This window comes from Haliotis cracherodii, unplaced genomic scaffold (genome assembly GCF_022045235.1).
Source record: "Haliotis cracherodii isolate W230 unplaced genomic scaffold, xgHalCrac1.p SCAF_9, whole genome shotgun sequence".
NCBI classification, from domain to species: Eukaryota; Metazoa; Mollusca; class Gastropoda; order Lepetellida; family Haliotidae; genus Haliotis; species Haliotis cracherodii.
Genome location: NW_027266343.1, coordinates 19,851,060 through 19,874,903, shown reverse-complemented (window position 1 = coordinate 19,874,903; position 23,844 = coordinate 19,851,060). Strand labels below are relative to the sequence as shown.

The window sequence follows — 23,844 nt, the reverse complement described above, 5'->3', positions numbered from 1 at the left end:
AGATTAATCTGTGAGGAAGTGATACATGTCTCAAATAATTACTACTTTGGAGAAACCCAAGGACACGGGCTTGGTGCTGACAAACCTAGAAGCATAACCGGGACGAACCGGGATTCGAACCCACGATCACAGATTTCTGCTGTGCCCAAGGGATGCATTGCGGCGCCTTGGATGACTGACATCATTATGATAAGAAATGATTGAAAGTTAACAAAATTGTAACTCTTCCTTCCATCTCCTTCCCCGCAGAGAGACCATATGATTTTCAAATCATAAATTCTCTTTAATATTAACTTACTACTTTAGCTAAATGTTTAATATCAATACACCACCTCACGTCTGAGTCATCTACACATGTACACTGAAACGATTCTAATTAGTTCACGTGCTAATTCCGGCAAACTTCCGGCAAACTTCCGGCCAAGACCTTGTGACCCGTGCTTTATGGCATGTGTCGCGCGAGCAGACGACACCGTAGACGATAACTAACAATGGAGAGCGGTCGTGTTTTCATTGCTGTTGCGGGTGTCTGGGCATTATTTATGACAGCACATGCAGCAAAACCCTATCCCATCGATGACAGTACTGGGTATGGACGGACCTTTGATGGGATCGGCGGTATTAGTGGTGGAGGGGTAAGTTTTCCGTTGTTCTGGAAGGGGCGGTGTAACACTGGCTTCCATTACTCTAGATGCCTGAAGCCGGGAGTCACATGGAGAAAGCTGATATTAGACGTCCTTCGTTTCAATGAGATCTTATTCTAGATTAAGGGAGTAAATGTAAATGTATACTGTTTGTAAATTCATCCGCTTCACTGTATTTAATATCGACTGCCTCAGTGGTCTAATGTCAGAGAGTCTGCCCAGAGAGAGAGAGAGAGGAAGGTCGGGGGTTTGATCCCCGGACGCGTCATACCAACAGACGTTCAGGCGTTAAAAGATGGTATTTGTTGATGCTACTGTCTAGCGCTTGGCTCGGAGTACACTGTGTCTGAGTGGGATGTTCATGTTAAACTGCGGCATAGTGGGCTAGCACTATAAAATAGTCGGGACTTGTACAAGCAGCCACACACACACACACACACACACACACACACACACACACACACACGTGCATCTACGTCGCTATGCAAGTGCAATTATCTCAAAACGTTGCACCCCATTTCACCCAAGTATACAACCTCATGTTAGGTCGATTCAAAATGTTCAACGATTTACATACTGCCTTCAAATTTATATTTTGAATTAATCGTTTCACAATCCCTTGCAATCAATGGTAGCACTGTAATCTATGTATTATTTTGTTTATTTTTTTAATTTGATAGCTCTAAAGCGAAAACATAAATGCTGCTTGGACTTGACGCCGAGCTCAGCTACTTATACTGAAGGAAGTATTGATGTGACATAGTATAAATCATAATGTTCACGCCAGAAACCTATGATTGTGGGTTCGAATCCCGGTTCACCCCGATTATGTTTCTAGGTTTGTCAGCACCATACCCGTGCTCGTGGGTTTCACCAAAGTGGTAAACGTCTCAGACCTGCATCACTTCGGGCTTTCCTCGGGCATTAAGCTGAAACGCCGTGATATGACTGGAATACTGTGTCAAAAGCGGCGTTAAACACAACTCAACTCAACTGTATAACTAACTGCCTGGTAGCGATTCAACTTTCAAGTATACATCGATAAACTCCAAGTCAATTATGTTGCCTCTGGTATGAAGCTTTATCAGACTAAGAAAAGGTTAAATGGTGCCAAAGGTAGGATATGAAAATTACATGTGTGGAATTCTCTCAAACTATGTCACTGACCCTCTCTTTCCCCTCCCACAGGCTACATCCAAGCTGCTGGTGAACTACCCACAACCTTACAGGGACCAAGTACTGGACTTTCTTTTCAAGGTGACAAAATGCCTTGACAGTTATCATAACGTGTATCGTTTATTTTGACATTATTGAACTACACACAAAATTATGCGTTTCTGTACTTTTTAAAATGTTAGCCGTCAGTCATACTTGCTCTGTTTACATCTTAAATACGTATATATCCAGAAATGCAACAATATTGTATTAACAGTTGTATAAAACAGATGACATTTTCTGTAAGATTGTAATATATAATTTCACTTGATCTTGACTCAAAATTCAGGATATTTACCTTTTCATTGGTGAGCGGTTGGGAGGTTATGTCAGTGTTATGAAATTATAGAGCCTGTCAAATAGGTAATACTACCAATGGTTAGTTTGTTTGTTGGATGGCTTGTTAAAGTGAGTTTCTCTTTACAGCCCAATTTTGGAGCAGCGCTGCAGATACTAAAAGTTGAGATAGGAGGCGATGCTTGCAGTACAGGTAGGTGCCTTAAAAGTAATGATCCGTCCAAATTTAAAATATCGTTCAGTGCATCTCATGCTAGACATGCGGAAACGTTGGATACTCTAAAACTAAAACTACGAATTTGTTGATATGTGATAACCGATATCATATATATCTTAACAGATGGTTCGGAGGCGTCCCACATGCACAACAGCTGGGAGGAGAACTACCAGAGAGGATACGAGTGGTGGCTCATGTTGGAGGCGAAGAAGGTCATAATCCTCTCGTACACTTTGAAACTGCCAATAATAAGCTTAAAATACCCTCTATCTAGCGTAATGACCGAAACAGATATCACCATCAACCCCTGTGTGGTTCGTCGTTGTTCAAAGATGTTATTTCCTTTTTTAGTAACCCAATGACAGAAACGTATCAATATTCCCGGCTCACAGGTTTGACTCTCACGTCCCTAACTTTAACCTACAATCAATGTGGAATGTAACCAGACCTAGGAGTAAAATCATTTTTAATTTGAGTTGTTATTTTCAGAGAAATCCCAACATAAAGTTGTACGGTCTACCTTGGGCGTTCCCTGGCTGGGTAGGGGGACCTACCCGAGACAACCCCTGGACCGACCCAGAAAGACCTGCTAACTATGTACTCAAATGGCTTAGGGGAGCTAAAGCTGTCTATAATCTCACCATAGACTATCTTGGGGTTCGTTTTTACTTTTTTTAGGACAGTCACAATCGTTTTGTCTTCCCTATTTTTAAGTTTTGTTATTTTGTCATCATTATGCATGTTATTTTAACGGAAAATAATTTAAATATTCATCATGTGAAAGCTGCGTTATGTTGTTACAATGAAAATAAACATCAAAGAAATCATTATCCTTTTATAGTTGCTCACACGACATACAAAAGCCATAGGCAATGACAATTGTGTGTTTGTTCGTGAAGCATTATTTAAACCTTTCTCTGTTCTAGATTTGGAATGAGCGTATGTACAGCATTCCCTACATCAAGGTAAGGACTTAACTGATTTCAAACAGTGGACGAAACTATTAACTTGCTTTAAAAGGGTCAAGCCGTGTAACGTATTCACATTTTGTGTATCCAGCTACTACGGAAGACTCTTGACGACAACGGCTTCAGCAACGTGAAGATCGTCGGTGCTGACAAGAAGTGGGAGATTGCTGATGATATCCTTCAAGACGAGGAACTCGGGGCCGCCGTCGAAAATATCGGGTAATGGTAGACCTATGAAAATCATATCCTGCTCAGCATAATGAATAAAAATTCATGCCACGTCGCAGTTTGCCAGTTTCATAATTTCATAGATCAACACAGTGACATTTTGTCACGATACGGCATATAATCAACATTGACAACCGTGACTCTGAGGTTTTGGGCTAACAATGTTCTGAATGTTGTTCAGTGCTTAGAATGACCCCAGGAAGTTTAATTGTGGTATGTTCTACTACAAACAAACACGCCCAAGTTTACTGTTTTAAATATTCTAATACTCAAGGGTTTTTTTCTGATTCCCGCCAGGTGTCACTACCCGGGCACATTCTCCGACCCCTCCGCCATGAAGACTGGCAAGCAGCTGTGGGCCTCAGAAGACTACAGCACCTTTAACGACAACGTCGGGGGTGGATGCTGGGGGAGGGTAGGTATTGTGATGGAGAAGTATCGTGGCGAATCGGTCAGATGTTTACCTATTATTAATAGAATACGACTGAGGTAGGCGACGGTTGAACAGGGAGCACAGACCATTCCGAATGGAATCATTAATGTCAGGAAGGCGCTCTCTCTCTCTCTCTCTCTCTCTCTCTCTCTCTCTCTCTCTCTCTCTCTCTCTCTCTCTCTGCGATCGTTTCGTAGCAGAAATGTGAAAACTGCTGAAAACAGAAACCTAATTTAAATATTCTGGAGCTTCGTCACAATCACTGTCAAACATAAATATTACTTTCACACTTTTTATTTGAATAAAGGTACTGATTGACTCTGATTTTCCAGATTCTCAACATGAACTATGTCAATGGGAACATGACAGCGTAAGTTGTGTTCATAATTGACTAATATCTGAAATCAATTGCAGGTCCATCTTTGAGTATTTGTTTTTTAATAGCACATATTTTAGTTTTACTGCCTTTTACTGTGATCCTTTCCAAATAGGACACAGGACAAATAGTACACAGTTATGATAATGGATGCATAATACAGTATTAACCACCGACAGTCATCATGAATGAGGATTCTATAAGTTATAGAAATACAAATTTAAATACATATCCACAGAATATCCCCATTTTGCTTCAAAAGGAATTTCAGTCACGGAACCGTTACTTTTCACCCTTATGTTTCAGAACAATATCTTGGAACGCTATAGCCAGCTACTACAACCCCCTGCCGTGGTTCAGGACTGGGTTAATGACGGCAGTAGAACCATGGACCGGAAACTACGCCGTTGAGAGCCCCATCTGGATAACTGGTCAGTGTTAGCATAAGTTAATGGTGCGAAAGTACATTTGCGGTGACTGCGGTTGTTTTATCATGTTACTAAACGTGTTCCTGCTATGTGGCGTACCTTCACTTGTGTCAGTAGTCAATCCTCATGAGAACAAATCATCACCTGAACTGCCATCTATCAAGGTATATAACTCATTGTAAAACAGGACATGTCTGTTGTATACCTCCCCATTTATGTCCCCAAATGAACATATGTGATAGACACATTCGATGAATGTTCATTTCAAAGTATGTTTGCTTTTCTATGGAAGGTTCACCCTAGGCCCGGGTTCGATTCCCCACAGGGTAACATATGTGTCCTGGTACCGGTGTCCCTCGCCGTCATATTGCTAGCGAAAGGCAGCGTAAAACTCAACTCATCCCCTCACTATTTGCCTCTTATCCATCATACACGACGTAAACCTCAACTTACCCCCTCACTATTTGCCTCTTATCCATCATACACATCGTAAATCTCAACTTACCCCCTCACTATTTGCCTCTTATCCATCATACACGACGTAAACCTCAACTTACCCCCTCACTATTTGCATTGCCTCTTATCTATCATACACGACGTAAACCTCAACTTACCCCCTCACTATTTGCCTCTAATCCATCATACACGACGTAAACCTCAACTTACCCCCCTCACTATTTGCCTCTTATCCATCATACACGACGTAAACCTCAACTCATCCCCTCACTATTTACCTCTTATCCATCATACACGACGTAAATCTCAACTTACCCCCTCACTATTTGCCTCTTATCCATCATACACGACGTAAACCTCAACTTACCCCCCTCACTATTTGCATTGCCTCTTATCTATCATACACGACGTAAACCTCAACTTACCCCCTCACTATTTGCCTCTAATCCATCATACACGACGTAAACCTCAACTTACCCCCCTCACTATTTGCCTCTTATCCATCATACACGACGTAAACCTCAACTTACCCCCTCACTATTTGCCTCTTATCCATCATACACGACGTAAACCTCAACTTACCCCCTCACTATTTGCCTCTTATCCATCATACACGACGTAAATCTCAACTTACCCCCTCACTATTTGCCTCTTATCCATCATACACGACGTAAACCTCAACTTACCCCCTCACTATTTGCATTGCCTCTTATCTATCATACACGACGTAAACCTCAACTTACCCCCTCACTATTTGCCTCTAATCCATCATACACGACGTAAACCTCATCTTACCCCCCTCACTATTTGCCTCTTATCCATCATACACGACGTAAACCTCAACTCATCCCCTCACTATTTGTCTCTTATCCATCATACACGACGTAAACCTCAACTTACCCCCTCACTATTTGCCTCTTATCCATCATACACGACGTAAACCTCAACTTACCCCCTCACTATTTGCCTCTTATCCATCATACACGACGTAAACCTCAACTTACCCCCTCACTATTTGCATTGCCTTTTATCCATCATACTCGACGTAAACCTCAACTTACCCCCTCACTATTTGCCTCTTATCCATCATACACGACGTAAACCTCAACTTACCCCCTGTCTATTTGCCTTTTATCCATGATACACGACGTAAACCTCAACTTACCCCTCATTATTTGCCTCTTATCCAGCCCACACGACGCAGTTCACGGACATCGGATGGAAATATCTCCGTCACGGCGCCGGAGTTGGAAATTTCACCGGAGGAGGAAGCTACGTTTCTCTGGTCAGCCCTGATGGCAAAGACCTCACTATTGTCATAGAAACCATGGTGAGGGGTCACTTATATTACAATAATTTTCCCTCATTGTGTTCTTATGTATTTTTTAAAAAAGACTTTGATATTTCTATTTATTGTTTCAACCGATGTATACGAAATTATGTCAAAAGCAGTGGGTACGTGCAATTGTAGATTGACATTTATTGTTTCATTTTGATATTTTCTCTCCTGGCGTATTGGTTGAACACATATAGATCGAGGTTCACGCTATCAACCACTGGTTTGTCTGATCAAGAGCGATAATCCAATCAAACACGATGAAAGAGACCCATTTGCACACTCATTGTTTATTCTTCTTTGTTCCTCCAGAGCCACGACCACTCCATCTGTGTCCGGCCTCCCCTGGAGCCCTACAACGTCACCAAGCAGAGAGTGACGTTCCAGCTCAAGGGCAGCTTTGTAAGTGTTTGTTGAATTCGCGCTATCAAAGAAACGGATTCGTCAATCGAATTGACTGAAATATCAACGAAGACGAAATACGCAGACGCAATCTCAAGATGGCGTTTATATACAGTAATTCACAAAATGTGTCTTCCAATCACAATGAAAATGTGTGTTTTTTATATTACCCTGATGTTTCCTTAAGGAATCATTTATAATCAGTGAGTTACCCACAAGTTGTAAATGCTATTTCACAATATATTTCTTGCAGGCTTCCATACCTTCTCTGAACATGTGGTACAGTAGATTGTTCAATGGCGCGGTCAATGTTACCGGCACGATGTTCGAGAGACAGGCACCGCTGAAGGTGAGAACACTCTATTCGTATGACAGTCAACTCAATTTGTATTTTAGCTAACATCGATTTCAAGGAAGTCAGTGGCACTCTTTATACGGGTGAGCTCCCTTTGAAAGGGTAGTGATTGAATTATGACAAAACTTTTGTCAAACAATGTTTGTGTTTCAATCTGAGGTCCTAGTGTAGCTTTTTCCGTTAGCAGTTATAACAAAATGAACCAGAGTCCCACTGAACTGAATTAGCTTCTGACTTAATGATCGAATTTATAAATTTCACACTAATCAAAGTTTCCCTGAAGTGATCTCATCTAGCATTGATCGACGTATTACTGATCGAATTTATAATTTCACACAAGTAAGCTTATGAAGTTTATAAATGCCATGCATGTTATTATAATGTAATGTCAATATAATCTCTTGTTAATCCAATGTCGTTCTTAGCGGGGATTAAGGATTGGCATATGTTGTGTAGGTTGTGAATGGGATGGTGGAGCTAGATGTAGCTGTGGATGAAGCCATTACGCTGACGACCGTGTCAGGGGGACAGAAAGGGTCCTACCCTCCACCGCCTTCATCTCAACCCTTCCCGAGCACCTACAACGACGACTTTGAAGGTAACAATGCAGATTTGAGTAAGAGTATATATCGGGGAAAGATATTGTGTGCAGCTATAGATTTTACATCAACCACTATATCATGATCAGTCATTTACTTAAATCTCGTGTTTCAGGTTACTCTGAACACATGGAGCCCAACAACCTGGCACAACAGACCGGGTCGTTTGAGATCATTGACGTGGGTCCCCCACACAACAAGGTGGTGAGGCAGATGGTCCTCTCACAGCCTGTACACTGGTGTAAGGCAGAGGGGCGGACCAACAGGTCTATCAATGTCATTGGCAACTATAACTGGTACGGTTTTAATATTATAAGTTTTTTGGCTTTTTACGAGGGAAATACAGTTTAATGCACCTTCTGGGTGGCCGTGTACCCGGAGTCGCCACTCTCCGTCAAGTACACAGCTGCACTGAGAGCACCTCAAACCGTATTCACGAGGGAAAACATTCAACGAGTTTGTCATTTACTACAATTGAAAGTGAGATGCGAAACGTTTGTTAGGCGCCATATTACTAACGCCAATGTATTTAATTTTAGTACATGGAATTTTATCAAAATGTCATTGACCAGCACAAATGAAGTATCTTATGTGTAAGGTGAGATAAAATATATTTTCCATGACCATGTTTTTACACGCTTTTACTACAGTAATGAATATTATATATCATATATTATATAATTAGGTTTAACAGAAACACCTCATGGTTATTGTAAAATCAACTCTATTCGAGATTTTGACATGTGGAATATTTATGTTGCCACTTTGAAGACAAACATTATCTTTTCTTAGATGTAACGTACTTCAATTTTTTTTGCCATTCTACAATTTCATTGAAGAATGTTTGATTCAGATTGGGTAAAAGGGGTATTCTTTTTCCTACCGATGCCTCTTAAAATAAGCCTTTTCACACGCAAACCATGCATATGAAAACATCAATCTTGCTTATACATCTGGAACCTTGACTTTAGATATACGTGATGCAAAAAGCCTGAACATAAACACACTGTTGTCTGGCAAAATTACTGAAAACAAATCCTTCGCCTTTGTACAGCTGGGTCTCATGAGTTGTTTGGGGCACCTACAGAAATACAACAGACATAACAAAATACCCATGGTTCATTAATCCGGAAACTCTGGAACATTTTGGATTAATAGTTTCACTGTGGAATAGTGGCAGACATATATCCTACTGCCGAGGGTATGGTCAGGATTAGATTTTGGAAAGACCAACATAAGACATGGAGACAAGTACCAATTGCTCCTCTGGTCTTCCAGGACAGATGTAACCGTCCAGATGGACGCCAAAGTCGGGGAAGTGAACGGCTCTAGCGGCTACTTTGTGGCTGCCCGGGTGGACAGAGGTGGTGGAGAGTCAGACCAAGCAGAGGGTATCTTCCTGTATATCTTCCCCAACAAAAGTAAATACCATCTATCCGGGGACTTTGGTGAGTTAATACAATGGTTTGTATATTATATTTTTTATACATCTCTACAACGCGTATCTACCAACATTGTGGTTTCTGACTCCAAGCTGAGCTCGACGTCCTGGTGGTAAAAGTGTTCGCTGGTGGCCAGGTTCTTCTCCACAAGGGTTCACCTGGCATGTTCTGGCTGCCCCCGATGTAACATTTCTGTCAATTGGTTACAAAGATGAAATCCCAACCCTCAATCGGTATCAGCTACAAATTGTTAGGTTTTTTAGATACGTTATGTGTATTTACAACATGACATTTTCGGTAATAACGTCATCGCTATGAAAGGTACATGGTTGAAAAAGAATCCACAGAGTTTAAGAAGCTTTAAAATGTTCTTAGTTGCTTTCGTCAAAAAACATAACTGCTGATAATCTTTATGTCGATGACTGCAGAACACAAGAAGGGCATAACGGAAGGTGAACTACCATCCAGCAACAGTGACTGGAACAACGTAATGCTGACTGTGCAGGTTAGTTGAGTCCCACAGTTCCTACCTTCTTGTAGCTTTATAATTATTTCCTTTTGTCTACATACAACTGTTTGTGGTTTCGGGTATTTTCCACAATGAATGCAGCACACTGACAGGTTCAGCGTTGTAATGAGTGAGTGAGTGAGTTGGGTTTTACGCTGCTTTGAACAGCGCGGGTATGGTGCTGACAAACCTAGAAACATAATCGGGGCGAACCGGGATTCGAACCCACCCTCATAGGTGTGAATTGCGGCGCCTTCAACCACTTGGCGTCTGCTGAGCGTTGTAATACATGTCACGTCATTCTTTGGGGGCCTGCTGTCACAAACAAACAAACCTACGATGGATTTGAATGTTTTTACTCGATAATAGCATAGGCTTGTTCATAAAGAGATTATGCATGGGTTGTTTTATTTCAGGGAGGAAACGCATCTGGCACATATAATAACCAGAAACTGTTCAACGTGTCTATTCCTGCCAATCCCAAGTATGGATTTGTGGCGATTGGCACCGATTCCTGGGGAATTGTGGACTATGACAATCTGATGATTAAGGCAAAACCAGTCGCAAATCTACGCCAGAAGCCGAAGGATAATACATTGTATTACAAACCAAAAGCATAATAATAATAATAATAATAATAATAATAATAATAATGATGATAATAATAATTTTGTTTTCATATACATTTATTTGTAAATTACATTTGATGAATGCTCATATTTAATAAAAGTTGGGACAACATATTTTGCGTCTTCTCCTTTTATACATGTGAGGCCATTTTTAAAACTGCCCATATTCAACATCCACCATTTGTGTAAACTGCTCTGAGTGATAGAGAAGAATCCTACTGAGAGTGAAACCCTTTGCGAAATATTTCTAGTCACCCAGTCAACATGGTAACCATTGCATCAGGCTCGGTCATCACAGATATAGGCCACTGACGTCTTCATGATAACTGGAACGACATTGTAGATATCGATAGATATGCGGCTGATTCATGTCAAGGGCAGTAAACCCTCTCCCGGTAATTAGTACTTGTATGTGAATGAATACTATTAGTTTGCTGTACGATCCAGTTCGTGTTAATGCTGACTCAGATCCTCGATAACAGGTCGAGAAATATGACAGATAATAGTTTTATCTAAGTGCAAAGTGCTGATGACATACCATATCGCTGACATACATACATTAAATACATACATATACACGTTATCAAAACATTTCATCAGACCCACGAACCAAGGCCCTTCCGAAATTATTTTCATCACCTGCTTATGACATAGCAACAGCCTGGATCGCTTTTGGAAAACTTATTGACAGACACGATTTCATAAGGATTACACACAAAACGTATCGAACGCTTCATGAATACCTACATTAGAAATATAAACAAACATTCCAACCATAACACTTACAGTACACCGCCATGTGAGAATTGAAAATGCGGGGAGTGATCGTGACATTGTAAGTTTAATGTTTTACACAAGCTTTGATATCTACCCTGTCAGTCAAGTGTGTTTCACTTCAAATCATTAGCAATTTCATAATGTGTCGACGCCCCGATAGCCTGCACAGTATACGACACTATACATCCTGCTATATCCCCTGGGCAGCTGCACATGCAGAAGGCTGACGATGAACGTCGCATCAGCATAGTTTTACTGTAACAAGACATTTCTTTGACACCGACATCTATATCACGACGACCGGTTATATTATCGTGTCATGGCCAGGCTAACCAGTGTCGTTTTGACCTCTGGTAGCGTCATCCTATTCCCTTCGTAGAATAACCTCTTAGCTTGGACTTTCTACAGAATACCCCTCGATCCCACAGAAAGTCCATATGTCCCAGGGCTATTCTATAGGGATATCCCATATCCCAATCTACATGGGAGTTCTAGAGAGCGGGTATGCAAAGCCATAATCTTTGACACCAAGCTATGAGCATGAGAGACAGTATGCCTGTAATACTTATAAAAACAGTTTATTGCAATGACCTAAACTGACGGGCAAAATAAACGCTACCAACCAACGTGGCCAATGAATATACTTGTAGTGTCAAAAGACATGAACTGACAACATCATTACAAGTCATGCATTGAACGAGAACAAAAATGAAGGTATTCTGTCCACCATTTGGAGAATGGAGTCAGTTGTTCAGTAATCGATCAACCATCAAGACTGAAATCAGCATATGGAACTCGCTTTAATCCTACAGAATGTCACAAATGTCAGTCAATATCGCGTATGCCCACCACGGTCATCAATGCTCGCCCCAACTCATCGACGAGCAGAAGGTGTGAAACGTCTGATCAAATGGGATTTGACGACATTCGTCTCGGAGGGCCTGTGCTTACTGATTCTTGTTATGGGGGCGACCTGTTCGTGTTCTGTTTGATGGTCAAGGTGATCTTACAACTGTTCGTTAGGTGATTGTACTCGCCAAGGCAAGACGTTGTATGGGGCCTTGTGTTATCGTGCTGAAACAGGATCCGGGGAATCTGTTGCAAGAACGGTAGTACAACAGGGTAGAGAGATTGGTCAATGTTATGCTGTCCAGTTCGTTCCAAAATCACCACATCTGTATTGACGTCGCCACCGGTGCCCCGTTGATTTGGCTAATGATGCGGCACTGACTTGGCTTCAGTACTACCTTCAACTGGCTACAGATGCCACCACCTCCAAACGGTTCAACATCTTGATCGCAACAACGTGACGTTCGTTCTCCTCGTCGGCGGTAAACATCTGCTCTGAAAAGCTGTTATCTGCTCTCTCCTGTGATCATGACTCTTTGCCAGTTTCTGTTCGAGCCCATCAATGTCGGTGTTCCGGTGTCAGCGTTACGTCTCGTCGTGGTCCCTCAGCTCTGATATCGTACCAACGCAGTCTCCTGAATGGCGCAGCTAATGACGTCGTGGTAATAATACGATTCCCCAGAAGGAGGATAAATGTGTAGCGTTTTCCTGGGTGGTGGTGACAGGAGGTCTGCCATTCTTAGGCCTGTCTTTCTTCCGCCCCGCTTGCCTGTAACAGGCCACGCACCTGGCGACTGTCTTTCGGCTACAACCGAAACTCCCAGCGACGTAGTCATGTGTTGTTCCTTGATGTATCCTACCAATAGCTTGTTCTCTCTATTGTAATGAAGCATTACTCTTAGCCCACTGATATACCATGCCGCAGTTTAACATGAATACCCGACTCAGACACGGTATACTGACTCCAAGCCGACCAGTCTAGTCCTTGATTAAGGCCGTCAATGCCGAGCGCCAGACAGGGTAACAACAAGTACCATCTTTTAACGTCTTTTGGTATGACGTGGCCGGGGATCAAACCCCGGACCTTCAACTCTCCTAGCGGACGCTCTACCACTAGAGGGGGCACGGGTGGCCCAGTCGTCTAAGGCGCCGCGATTCACTGTGCAGAGTTGCGTCCCTTGAGCACGCCAGAAACCTATGATTGTGGGTTCGAATCCCGGTTCGCCCCGGGTTTCTAGGTTTGTTAGCACCATACCCGTGCCCGTGGGTTTCACCGAAAAGGTAAACGTCTAAGACCTGCATCACTTCGGGTTTTCCTCCCACATTAAGCTGACACGCCGCGATATAACTGGAATACTGTTAAAAGCGGCGTTAAACCCAACTCACTCACTCTACCACTAGACCACGGAGGTCAACACAACAAGGGACGTTCTTCTTTGTCACTGGTTGTTTAATCGGTACTATTGCGAGTGAGTGAATGTTGTCAAAGGCCCCAGTCAACAATTTCTAGCTGTAACAAGACAATCTTTTTCACTCGCCCCTTTCCACAAGCATGAGCTACCGGCGCCTATCCTGACAAGTTTGCAATTTTCAGAGCTGAACAACAGCAGAAGGAACGTCCCCATAGTGTTTGCGAAAGGGTAAGCATGTCCTGTAACTGTCTTCTTGATGTCACAAAACAATCACATGAAAACAAATAATGATACTCTTTGTTATCAGTGTTATACAAATAATGATACCCATCACCCAAGTCATGTTGCGAACACCTGGTGTCATCACTAATTTTCAGTCATCCATTCATAGAATTTTCATAACGTTTTAGCCTTTTACACCCAATTGAATCTGTTTCAACAAATAAGAAAGACTCATTGTTTTCTGGTGTTGAGGGGTTGTTTGTTTACTTGAATTAAGTCGATGTTTCTGTTGCTGGACACTTACGTTCTAGGCACATTGTGTGAGTGGCTGGCGCTACCGGTACAACACAACACTGGGAACACCTGGTGTCATCCCGGACTTTCTGTGATCCATTCATATCACTGTTTTACCTTTTACACTGAATAGAATCCGTTTCCACTTATAACCGAGAATGATTATTGTTTGGCGTTGACGCTTTTTTTTCCATAAATTACATATCCTATCAAACTGTTGCAAACAAATCCCACCGCCTCCTTCCCCGCAGAGAGATCATATTCTTTTCAAGCCATAAATTCTCATTAAATATGATTTTACTGTCCATTCAGGTAACTAAATAGTAAATGTCACAGTTAGTGACATCACCACTTTAGCTTAGTATTTATTTACAATACATAAACTCACGCCTGAGTCATCTCATTCCTGCAAACCTCCGGCCATGACCTTCTGACCTGTGTCTTGATAACATTACGCGAGCACATGATAACTAACAATGGAGAGTGGTGTTTTCATCGCTGCTGCGGGTGTCTGGGCATTGTTTGTGACAGCACATGCAGCAGCACCCTATCCCATCGATGACAGTACTGGGTATGGACGGACCTTTGATGGGATCGGCGGCATTAGTGGTGGAGGGGTAAGTTCACACTTGTTCTGGAAGGGGCAGCGTGACGGTAGCTTCCATCAGGTTGGGAGTCACATTGAGAAAGCTGGTGTTAGACGTCATTGGTTTCACTGAGATATTATTCTAGTTTCAGGGGGCAAATGTATAATATACCTTCTATGAATTCATCCGTTGAAGTGTCTTATCATGAGTAATAACCACACGAAGAAGTTCAGGTTGATTCGAAATGTTTAAACGGTACACATACTGCCTCTTGTGCTACTATTTGATCTAATCGTTTTACAATCATAGAAATGCAACCAGTGGTGACACTGTAATCTATATAATATTGTTCTCTTGTTTATTGGCTTTAAAGAGAAAACGTACATTCTGCCGGGCTAGACGACGAACTAAGCTACTTTCAATGTAGGAAGTACTGACCATAGGATATAGTATAAAGCTTCATATCTCAAGTACTATCACTGTTTATAAAAGAAAACGTCATTGCTATCTTAACATGGGTTTATACCAAAGGTAAACGTGTGTCTGTGTAACTGGCTTGATTAGCTCCAAGTCACATATGTTGCCTCTTGTGTGAAACTTTATCAGTCCAAGAAAAAGTTAATAAATGCTGACAGTAGGACGTTGAAATTCAATATATTAAATTATAACCTCCCCAAGTGATATCTTTGACCCTCTCTTTCCCCTCCCACAGGCTACATCCAAGCTGCTGGTGAACTATCCTCAACCTTACAGGGATCAAGTGCTGGACTTTCTTTTCAAGGTGACAAATTGCCTTGACAGTTATCATAACGTGTATCGTTTATTTTGACATTCTTGAACTACATAAAAAAATATAGTTTCTGAACTTTTAAAAATGTTGGTCGTCAGTCATATTTTTTTTTATCCATCTTTAATAGGTATATATCCGCAGATGCAACAACATTGTTTTGATAGCCGTATAAAAGAGATGACATTTTCTGTAAGATTGTAATAATTTTACTTGATCCTCAAATTTTTTATAGGTGAGACAACGAGGGATTTTTATTCCGGTTACCCGATTAGAGCATGTCAAAACTATTGCTTCTGAAACGTTCATGATGATAGGTTGGTTGGTTAAATAAACTCCTATTTACAGCCAAATTTTGGAGCCGCGCTGCAGATACTGAAAGTTGAGATAGGAGGCGATGCTTGCAGTACAGGTAGGTACCTTCACAGTAGTGATCCGTCCGATTTTAAAATATCGTTTCAGTGCATATCATGCTAGACATGTGTACACGTTGGATACCCTAAAGCTAGACATTCATTCTGTTAATTTGTGATCAACGATATAAATATTATCTTAACAGATGGTTCGGAGGCGTCCCACATGCACAACAGCTGGGAGGAGAACTACCAGAGAGGATATGAGTGGTGGCTCATGTTGGAGGCGAAGAAGGTCATTTTCCTCTCGTACACGTTGAAACTGCCAATATTAAGCTTAAACTACCTTTATCTGGTGTAATATCGCTGTCCATTTAAACTGAACTGATATCACCATCAATCCCTCTGTGTTATTCACTGTTCTTCATGCTATTGCATATTTTAGTAACCCAATGACAGAACAGTATCAACAATTCCCCAGCATCAAAATGGGCTATCATGACTCACAAGTTTGACAATCAGTGTGGATTGTAACCAGACCTAGGTGTAAAATCATAATTAAATTATGTTGTTATTTTCAGAGAAATCCCAACATAAAGTTGTACGGTCTACCTTGGGCGTTCCCTGGCTGGGTAGGGGGACCTACCCGAGAAAACCCCTGGACCGACCCAGAAAGACCTGCTTACTATGTGTTCAACTGGCTTAGGGGAGCTAAAGATGTCTATAATCTCACCATAGACTATGTTGGGGTTCGTTTTTAATTTTGTTTTGTTGACGAGCGCAATTTTTTTGTATTCCTTATTTTTTTCTTTATTATTACGTATGTTATTTTAACGGAAATTAATTTAAATATTCATCATGTGAAATTTCTTTTAGCTGACATATTTTTTGAAATAAATACTTATAGATTTTTTATGTTGTTACAATGAAAACAAAGAAGAAAATGTAACATCAAAGAAAGCACAATCCTTTATGATTGCTCACTGCCATACAGAAGCCATACGCGTTTATGACAAGTGTTTGTTCGTGAAGTAGTATTTAATCCTTTCTGTGCTCTAGATTTGGAATGAGCGAGCATACAGCATCCCCTACATCAAGGTAAGGACCTAACCGATTTCAAACAATGGATGAAACTATTAACTTGTTTCAATAGGATCAAGCCGTGAAGTGAATTTACATTTGTATATCCAGCTACTTCGGAAGACCCTTGACAACAACGGCTTCAGCAACGTGAAGATCGTCGGTGCTGACGAAAAGTGGGAGATTGCTGATGATATCCTTCAAGACGAGGAACTAGGGGCTTCCATCGAAAATATTGGGTAATGGTAGACCTAGGACGATCATATTTTGCCAGCATGATCAATGACAATTCATGCCACGTCGCAGTTTCATAATTTCATAGATCACGACAATGATATGGCACATTATCAACATTGGCAACCTTGAACACTGATCTTCTTTGGCAAATAGTGTTCTTAATGTTATTAAGTGTTAGAAAGTATAGTTGATGTTAGATTTGTTTAGATATTGTTTTAAATATTCCAATACTGAGTCTTTCTGATTCCCGCCAGGTGTCACTACCCGGGCACATTCTCCGACCCCTCCGCCATGAAGACTGGTAAGCAGCTGTGGGCCTCAGAAGACTACGGCACCCTCAACGACAACGTCGGGGGTGGATGCTGGGGGAGGGTAGGTATGATGATGTATTGTCCAATGTATTCCTATTATTTTATTATTATCGGAACAGGGAGGAGGTTTCATTACTTTCATACTTATCATTTGAATCATGATACTGATGGATACTGATTCTTTTCAGATTCTCAACATGAACTATGTCAATGGGAACATGACAGCGTAAGTTGTGGTCATAATTGACGAATTTCTTAAATCAATATTTGAGTATTTCGTTTTTCGATAGTAGGTGTAAATGTTTTAGTTTTACTGCTTTTTACCGGGAACCTTTCCGAGTTGGAAATACATGGTTTTTATACATAATAACGGGTGCATAATTCAGTATTAATCACCGATAGTCATGATGAATCATGTCTTTACTTTTCACCCTCATGTTTCAGAACAATATCGTGGAACGCTATCGCCAGCTACTACAACCCCCTGCCGTGGATCAGGGCAGGATTGATGACGGCAGAAGAACCATGGACTGGGAACTACGCCGTCGAGAGCCCCATCTGGATAACTGGTCAGTGTTAACATACGAATAGTGCGAAAGAAAAACATGCAGTGACTCAGGATGTTTTATCATGTTACTAAACGTGTTCCTGCTATGTGGTCTACCTTCACTTGTGTCAGTAGTCAATCCTCACGAGACCAATTCATTCCACATTCCAACAGTTTAACTCATTGTAAAGCAGGGCGTGTCTGTTATTCATCTCCCAATCTATGTGTCCCAATGAACACATGAGATTGACACATTTAATGAATGGTAATTTCAAAGTAGGTTTGCTCCTTTATGGGAGATTAGGTAGCCTATTACTAAAAGCCGTCATATTGCTAGACGTGTAGCTAAAGGCAGCGTAAAACTCAACTCACCCCCTCACTATTTGCCTTTCTCTCCAGCCCACCACCATAAGACTCAACTTACCCCCTCCCTATTCGCCTCTAATCCAGCCCACACGACGTAAAACTCAACTTGACCCCTCCCTTTTCGCCTCTAATCCAGCCCACATGATGTAAAAATCAACTTACCCCCTCCCTATTCGCCTCTTATCCAGCCCACACGACGTAAAACTCAACTTAACCCCTCCCTATTCGCCTCTTATCCAGCCCACACGACGTAAAAATCAACTTACCCCTTCCCTATTCGCCTCTTATCCAGCCCACACGACGTAAAACTCAACTTACCCCCTCCCTTTTCGCCTCTTATCCAGCCCACACGACGTAAAACTCAACTTACCCCCTCACTGACTTACCTCTTATCCAGCCCACACGACGCAGTTCACGGAGATCGGATGGAGATATCTCCGTCACGGCGCCGGAGTTGGAAATTTCACCGGAGGAGGGAGCTACGTTTCTCTGGTCAGCCCTGATGGCAAAGACCTCACTATTGTTATAGAAACCATGGTGAGAGATTAGTTATATAACAATAACTATCAAAGTTATGTATTGTCAAACATTGATATCTCTTATATTTTTTCAACCGATTTCTGCCATATTCTGTCAAAAACATTATGGTTATGTAACCACTTTGATATGCCAGTGCAGAAGGATTTTATTTTTAGCTTCAGTTCTTATGTTTTATCACTGTGTCAGTCGAGGAATAAATTTTTGTTTGATCACAGACAAAGCTTGTAATAGCCGATACAGTCGGTAATAGGTGGCCATAGTTGTATTGTATACAACAGAACAATTGTGACATAACTGGCGGGGTACAATTGTGACCCTTCGACGTCTATAGATTAACGTTCATTGTTCTATTTTGATATTTTCTCTCCTGGCGTATTGGGTGATCACGTATAGATCGAGGTTCACGCTATCAACCACTGGTTTGTCTGATCAAGAGCGATAATTCAATCAACACGATGAAAGAGCCCCATTTACACACTCATTGTTTATTCTTCTTTGTTCCTCCAGAGCCACGACCACTCCATCTGTGTCCGGCCTCCCCTGGAGCCCTACAACGCCACCAAGCAGAGAGTGACGTTCCAGCTCAAGGGCAGCTTTGTAAGTGTTTGTTGAAACGGATTCGTCAATGAAATTGACCGAAATATTATCGAAGACGAACTACTCAGACGCAATCTCAGGATGGCATATATATGTAAAGTAATTAAAAAATGTATTATTATTCTAATCACAATGAAAATGTGTGATGCAATATTATACCGATATCTCATCAAGGAAGTTTGGGTAAATGGGTTACACGATGTATTTCTTGCAGGCTTCCATCACATCTCTGAACGTTTGGTACAGTAGATTGTTCAATGGCACGGTCAGTGTTTCTGGCCCCATGTTCCAGAGACAGGCAACGCTGAAGGTGAGAGCACTCTATTCGTATGACAGCAAACTCAATTTGTATTTTAGCTAACATCGATATCAAGGACGTAAGTGGCACTCTTTATCAGGGTGAGCACTCTTTCCAAGGGTAGTGACTGAATAATGGTAAAACAGATGTAACGTTTGTGCTTCAAACTGAGGCCCTAGCTTAGCTCTTTCCGTTAGCAGTTATAATACAATGAACCGGTGTTTCACTGAAATTAGCTTTAACTAAACTAAAAGCTGAATTTAAAATGGAAGCAGTAATGATCTAATTTATGAATTTCACACAATAGGAAGTTTACGTGAAGTTTATAAATGCCATGCATGTCATTATCATAAAATGTCAATATAACACTTGTTAATCTAATGTCGTTCTTAGCGGGGATTAAGGATTGACATATGTTGTGTAGGTTGTGAATGGGATGGTGCAGCTAGATGTAGCTGTGGATGAAGCCTTTACCTTGACGACCGTGTCAGGGGGACAGAAAGGGTCCTACCCTCCCCCGCCTTCATCTCAACCCTTCCCGAGCACCTACAACGACGACTTTGAAGGTAACAATGCAGATTTGAGTAAAAGTATATGTCGGGGAAAGATATTGTGTGCAGCTATAGATTTTCCATCAACCACTATATCAGTCATTTACTCAAATCTCGTGTTGAACAGGTTACTCTGAACACATGGAGCCCAACAACCTGGCACAACAGACCGGGTCGTTTGAGATCATTGACGTGGGTCCCCCACACAACAAGGTGGTGAGGCAGATGGTCCTCTCACAGCCTGTACACTGGTGTAAGGCAGAGGGGCGGACCAACAGGACTATCAATCTCGTTGGCAACTATAACTGGTACGGTTTTAATAGTTTCATATAAATTTCAGGTTTTTGATGAGGGGAATACGTTTTGATGGACCCTCTGTGTTGCCGTGTACCGGGAGTCGCCTGTCACGGAGTACACAACTACACTGAGAGTAATAATAATCACGGTACCTCACGGTATTCCCCCAGAGATAAAGCCATACTGCTAAACGATAATTTCTTTATGTATAGTTAGGCTATGTGTATTATCACTTCTTAATTGGAAATTTAGCAAAATGTCATGGTCAAGTATTTTAAATGTAAGGTAAGATAAAATATTTCTCCATGCCAATGTTTTTGCTCGATTTTATTGAAGCAGTGAATGTTATATGTGAATATAAATATGTTTGCACAGAAACACCTCATGATTATTTTATTATCATCTGTATTCAATATTTTGACAGGTGGAACATTTGTGTTGCCTTTTTGGCAGGATTGCTATCTTTAAAAACAAACATTAGGTTACCTTACTTGTAAAATACTTGAACTGTATATGTCATTCTACCATGACATTGAAGAATGCTTGGTTCTGATTTGTTTAAAGGGGTAGTCTTCTTCTACCGATGCCTCTTTTCCATTAAGCCTTTTCACATTCAAACCGTGCTATGAAAACATAGAACTATCAACAGCCTATGCATTCATGCATATAACTGCCAATATGCATATCGATGAAATCTTTTTCAGTACACACTCAATTAAGTAAAACACACACTAGCCACTGTGTCAGGGCCACATAATCACCGGAAACAAGCAGTCTCTCTAATGTTGTCGTCTGCAGCTAGAAAATGGCTGATCAGCATACTGCAGGGTGTTTTCTGTTGGCAGTGGTTGTTGCATTTGGCTCATTTTCACCAGTCAATCATCAGGTTAATGTTTAACATAACTGCAGAATCCTCCGGGTTCATACAATTTGTAAATAGCACTGTTACCGTGAACAACTATATTGGCAGCCGTGGCATTAAGTCGACTTCAGCCAGGTCGAAGTTCGGAGTGGAGAGATATACATTCGTAATATGTATTACTGTTGAGGAGATATTTTTTAAACCAACTTAAGTAAAACTTCAAAATACCTAAATCCCTGTTATGTTGATTCCCATGAAATGTCTTCGTTGATTCCAAGCAGTACAAATGTGCAACAGGTTGCGATGAAATTAAAACATATATCTTTGGATCGTTGTTTGACAACTTCATGAAAAAAATATGTGTTCTGAACCATTACTTTAAACTACTCAAGACTATAACTATTTTAATGTTGAACTTGTAAATTTAAAACTACTTGTGGTCGCTTTCGGAATGTTCTGAGATAGTGGACCTATGTACCCATATGTAATTACGCGTTCCAAGAGATGATCAATTTCAAAGCGCTCTTGCTGATGTAGTCCCGCTGTAGATAGATCCCTTTTATTTACTCTTGTTAACTTCAAGATTTACAGTATATATTCGGAACCGAACGCTTTAGTAAATAAAAAAATGGCTTTACTTAATTTATATTAATATTGACTTTAGATTTATATAATGCACACAGCCTGAACATTAGCATGTTGTCGTCTGTCAAAACGGCAACAAACAATCGCTTCGCCTTTGTACAGCTGGGTCTTATGAGGATGTGTTTGACTGTTTGGGACGTCTACAGAAATAAAGTAGACATTACAAAAAATTTCATTTATCCGGAAATGTGTCGTGGTGATTACAAGTCTCGAACATTCGGGATGAATAGAGTTTCACGATAGAAAAGTGACATACTTCTGCTTCTACAGTATTCTACTGACGAAAGTATGGAATCCATTACAATTTAGAAAGGCCAACATAATACCTAGAGGCAAGTACCAACTGCTCCTCTGGTGTTTCAGGACAGATGTAACTCTCCAAATTGACGCCAAAGTCGGGGAAGTGAACGGCTCCAGCGGCTACTTTGTGGCTGCCCGGGTGGACAGAGGTGGTGGAGAGTCAGACCAAGCAGAGGGTGTCTTCCTGTATATCTTCCCCAACAAAAGTAAATACCATCTATCCGGGGACTTTGGTGAGTTAATACAACGGCTTGTATATTCTATTTCCTGGAAATATCTCTACAAAGCGTATCTACCAACATTGTGGTTTCTGATTCCACACTGAGATGTTCGGCCTGGTGGTAAATGTGTTTGCTCGTCATTTTCGGTAATAACGGAAGTGCTATGAAAGACACATGGTAGAAAAGTAACGTAGCTCTAAAATGTTACTTATTTACTTCCGTCTATAAGCCATAACTGCTGATAATCTTTATGTCGATGACTGCAGAACACAAGAAGGGCATAACGGAAGGTGAACTACCATCCAGCAACAGTGACTGGAACAACGTAATGCTGACTGTGCAGGTTAGTCGAGTCCCACAGGTCCTATCCTCTTCTAGCCCTATTATTATTTCCTTTTGTCTACGTACACATGTGTGTGATTTTCAACAATGAATGCAGCACACTGACAGGTTCAGCGTTGTAATGCACGTCACGTCATTCCTTGGAGATACAGCCACCACAAACAAACCTGGGATGAATAATATGCATCACTGATTACTGAAATAATAGCTGAAACTGCAGATTTGTTCATGAAGAGATTAATTACACATGGGTTTTTTTATTGCAGGGAGGATACGCATCTGGCACATATAACAACCAGAAACTGTTCAACGTGTCCATTCCTGCCAATCCCAAGAATGGATTTGTGGCGATTGGCACGGATTCCTGGGGAATTGTGGACTATGACAATCTGATGATTAAGGCAGAACCAGTCGCAAAGAGACTGAAGGATAATACATTGTATTACAGACCCAAAGCATAAATATGGTTGTTTACAAAATACTCATGAATTTGATGAATACTCATATTAAATAAAGTTAAGTTAACATGTTTTGCATCTTCTCCTTTTATACATATAAGGAAGTAACAAATTGGTTACACACCTTGATTGAATATGGTCTTCTGAACCATTTCTGGTCAACAGGATCACATTGTAACTATACTGTTCTGCATAAAACTCAGCATCCGGACCTCAGTGTAGTTCGGAAATCTGGGGGTTGGGGGGGCTTAGAGACAGACAGACCTTATCAAACTTTTAGTACACATCAACACATTTCATCTGACCCACGAACCTAACTTGCGAACCAAGACTCCCGCGCCTTCCGAGTTTCCTTTCACCACCGGCTAAAAACGGCAT

The 23,844-nt window shown here is 41.2% G+C and overlaps 2 protein-coding genes across 2 annotated transcripts; both read left to right on the top strand.

Moving 5' to 3' along the window:
• The first annotated feature begins 485 nt into the window (after positions 1-485).
• On the top strand, positions 486-10,633 carry LOC139452769 (galactocerebrosidase-like). The gene is made up of 18 exons (XM_071234380.1): positions 486-635; positions 1,833-1,901; positions 2,286-2,349; positions 2,497-2,585; positions 2,863-3,030; positions 3,300-3,338; positions 3,433-3,560; positions 3,867-3,984; positions 4,335-4,372; positions 4,685-4,809; positions 6,453-6,592; positions 6,911-7,000; positions 7,254-7,349; positions 7,812-7,953; positions 8,070-8,250; positions 9,233-9,402; positions 9,825-9,901; positions 10,321-10,633. Exons 1-18 carry the CDS (start codon positions 492-494, stop codon positions 10,522-10,524), a joined length of 2,082 nt encoding a protein of 693 aa, XP_071090481.1. The 5' UTR covers positions 486-491; the 3' UTR covers positions 10,525-10,633.
• A 3,930-nt stretch (positions 10,634-14,563) lies between these two features.
• LOC139452778 (galactocerebrosidase-like) lies at positions 14,564-23,469 on the top strand. The gene is made up of 18 exons (XM_071234392.1): positions 14,564-14,704; positions 15,387-15,455; positions 15,810-15,873; positions 16,021-16,109; positions 16,396-16,563; positions 16,874-16,912; positions 17,006-17,133; positions 17,386-17,503; positions 17,631-17,668; positions 17,887-18,011; positions 18,753-18,892; positions 19,403-19,492; positions 19,707-19,802; positions 20,215-20,356; positions 20,469-20,649; positions 22,509-22,678; positions 22,933-23,009; positions 23,275-23,469. Exons 1-18 carry the CDS (start codon positions 14,564-14,566, stop codon positions 23,467-23,469), a joined length of 2,070 nt encoding a protein of 689 aa, XP_071090493.1.
• The last annotated feature ends 375 nt before the right edge of the window (positions 23,470-23,844 follow it).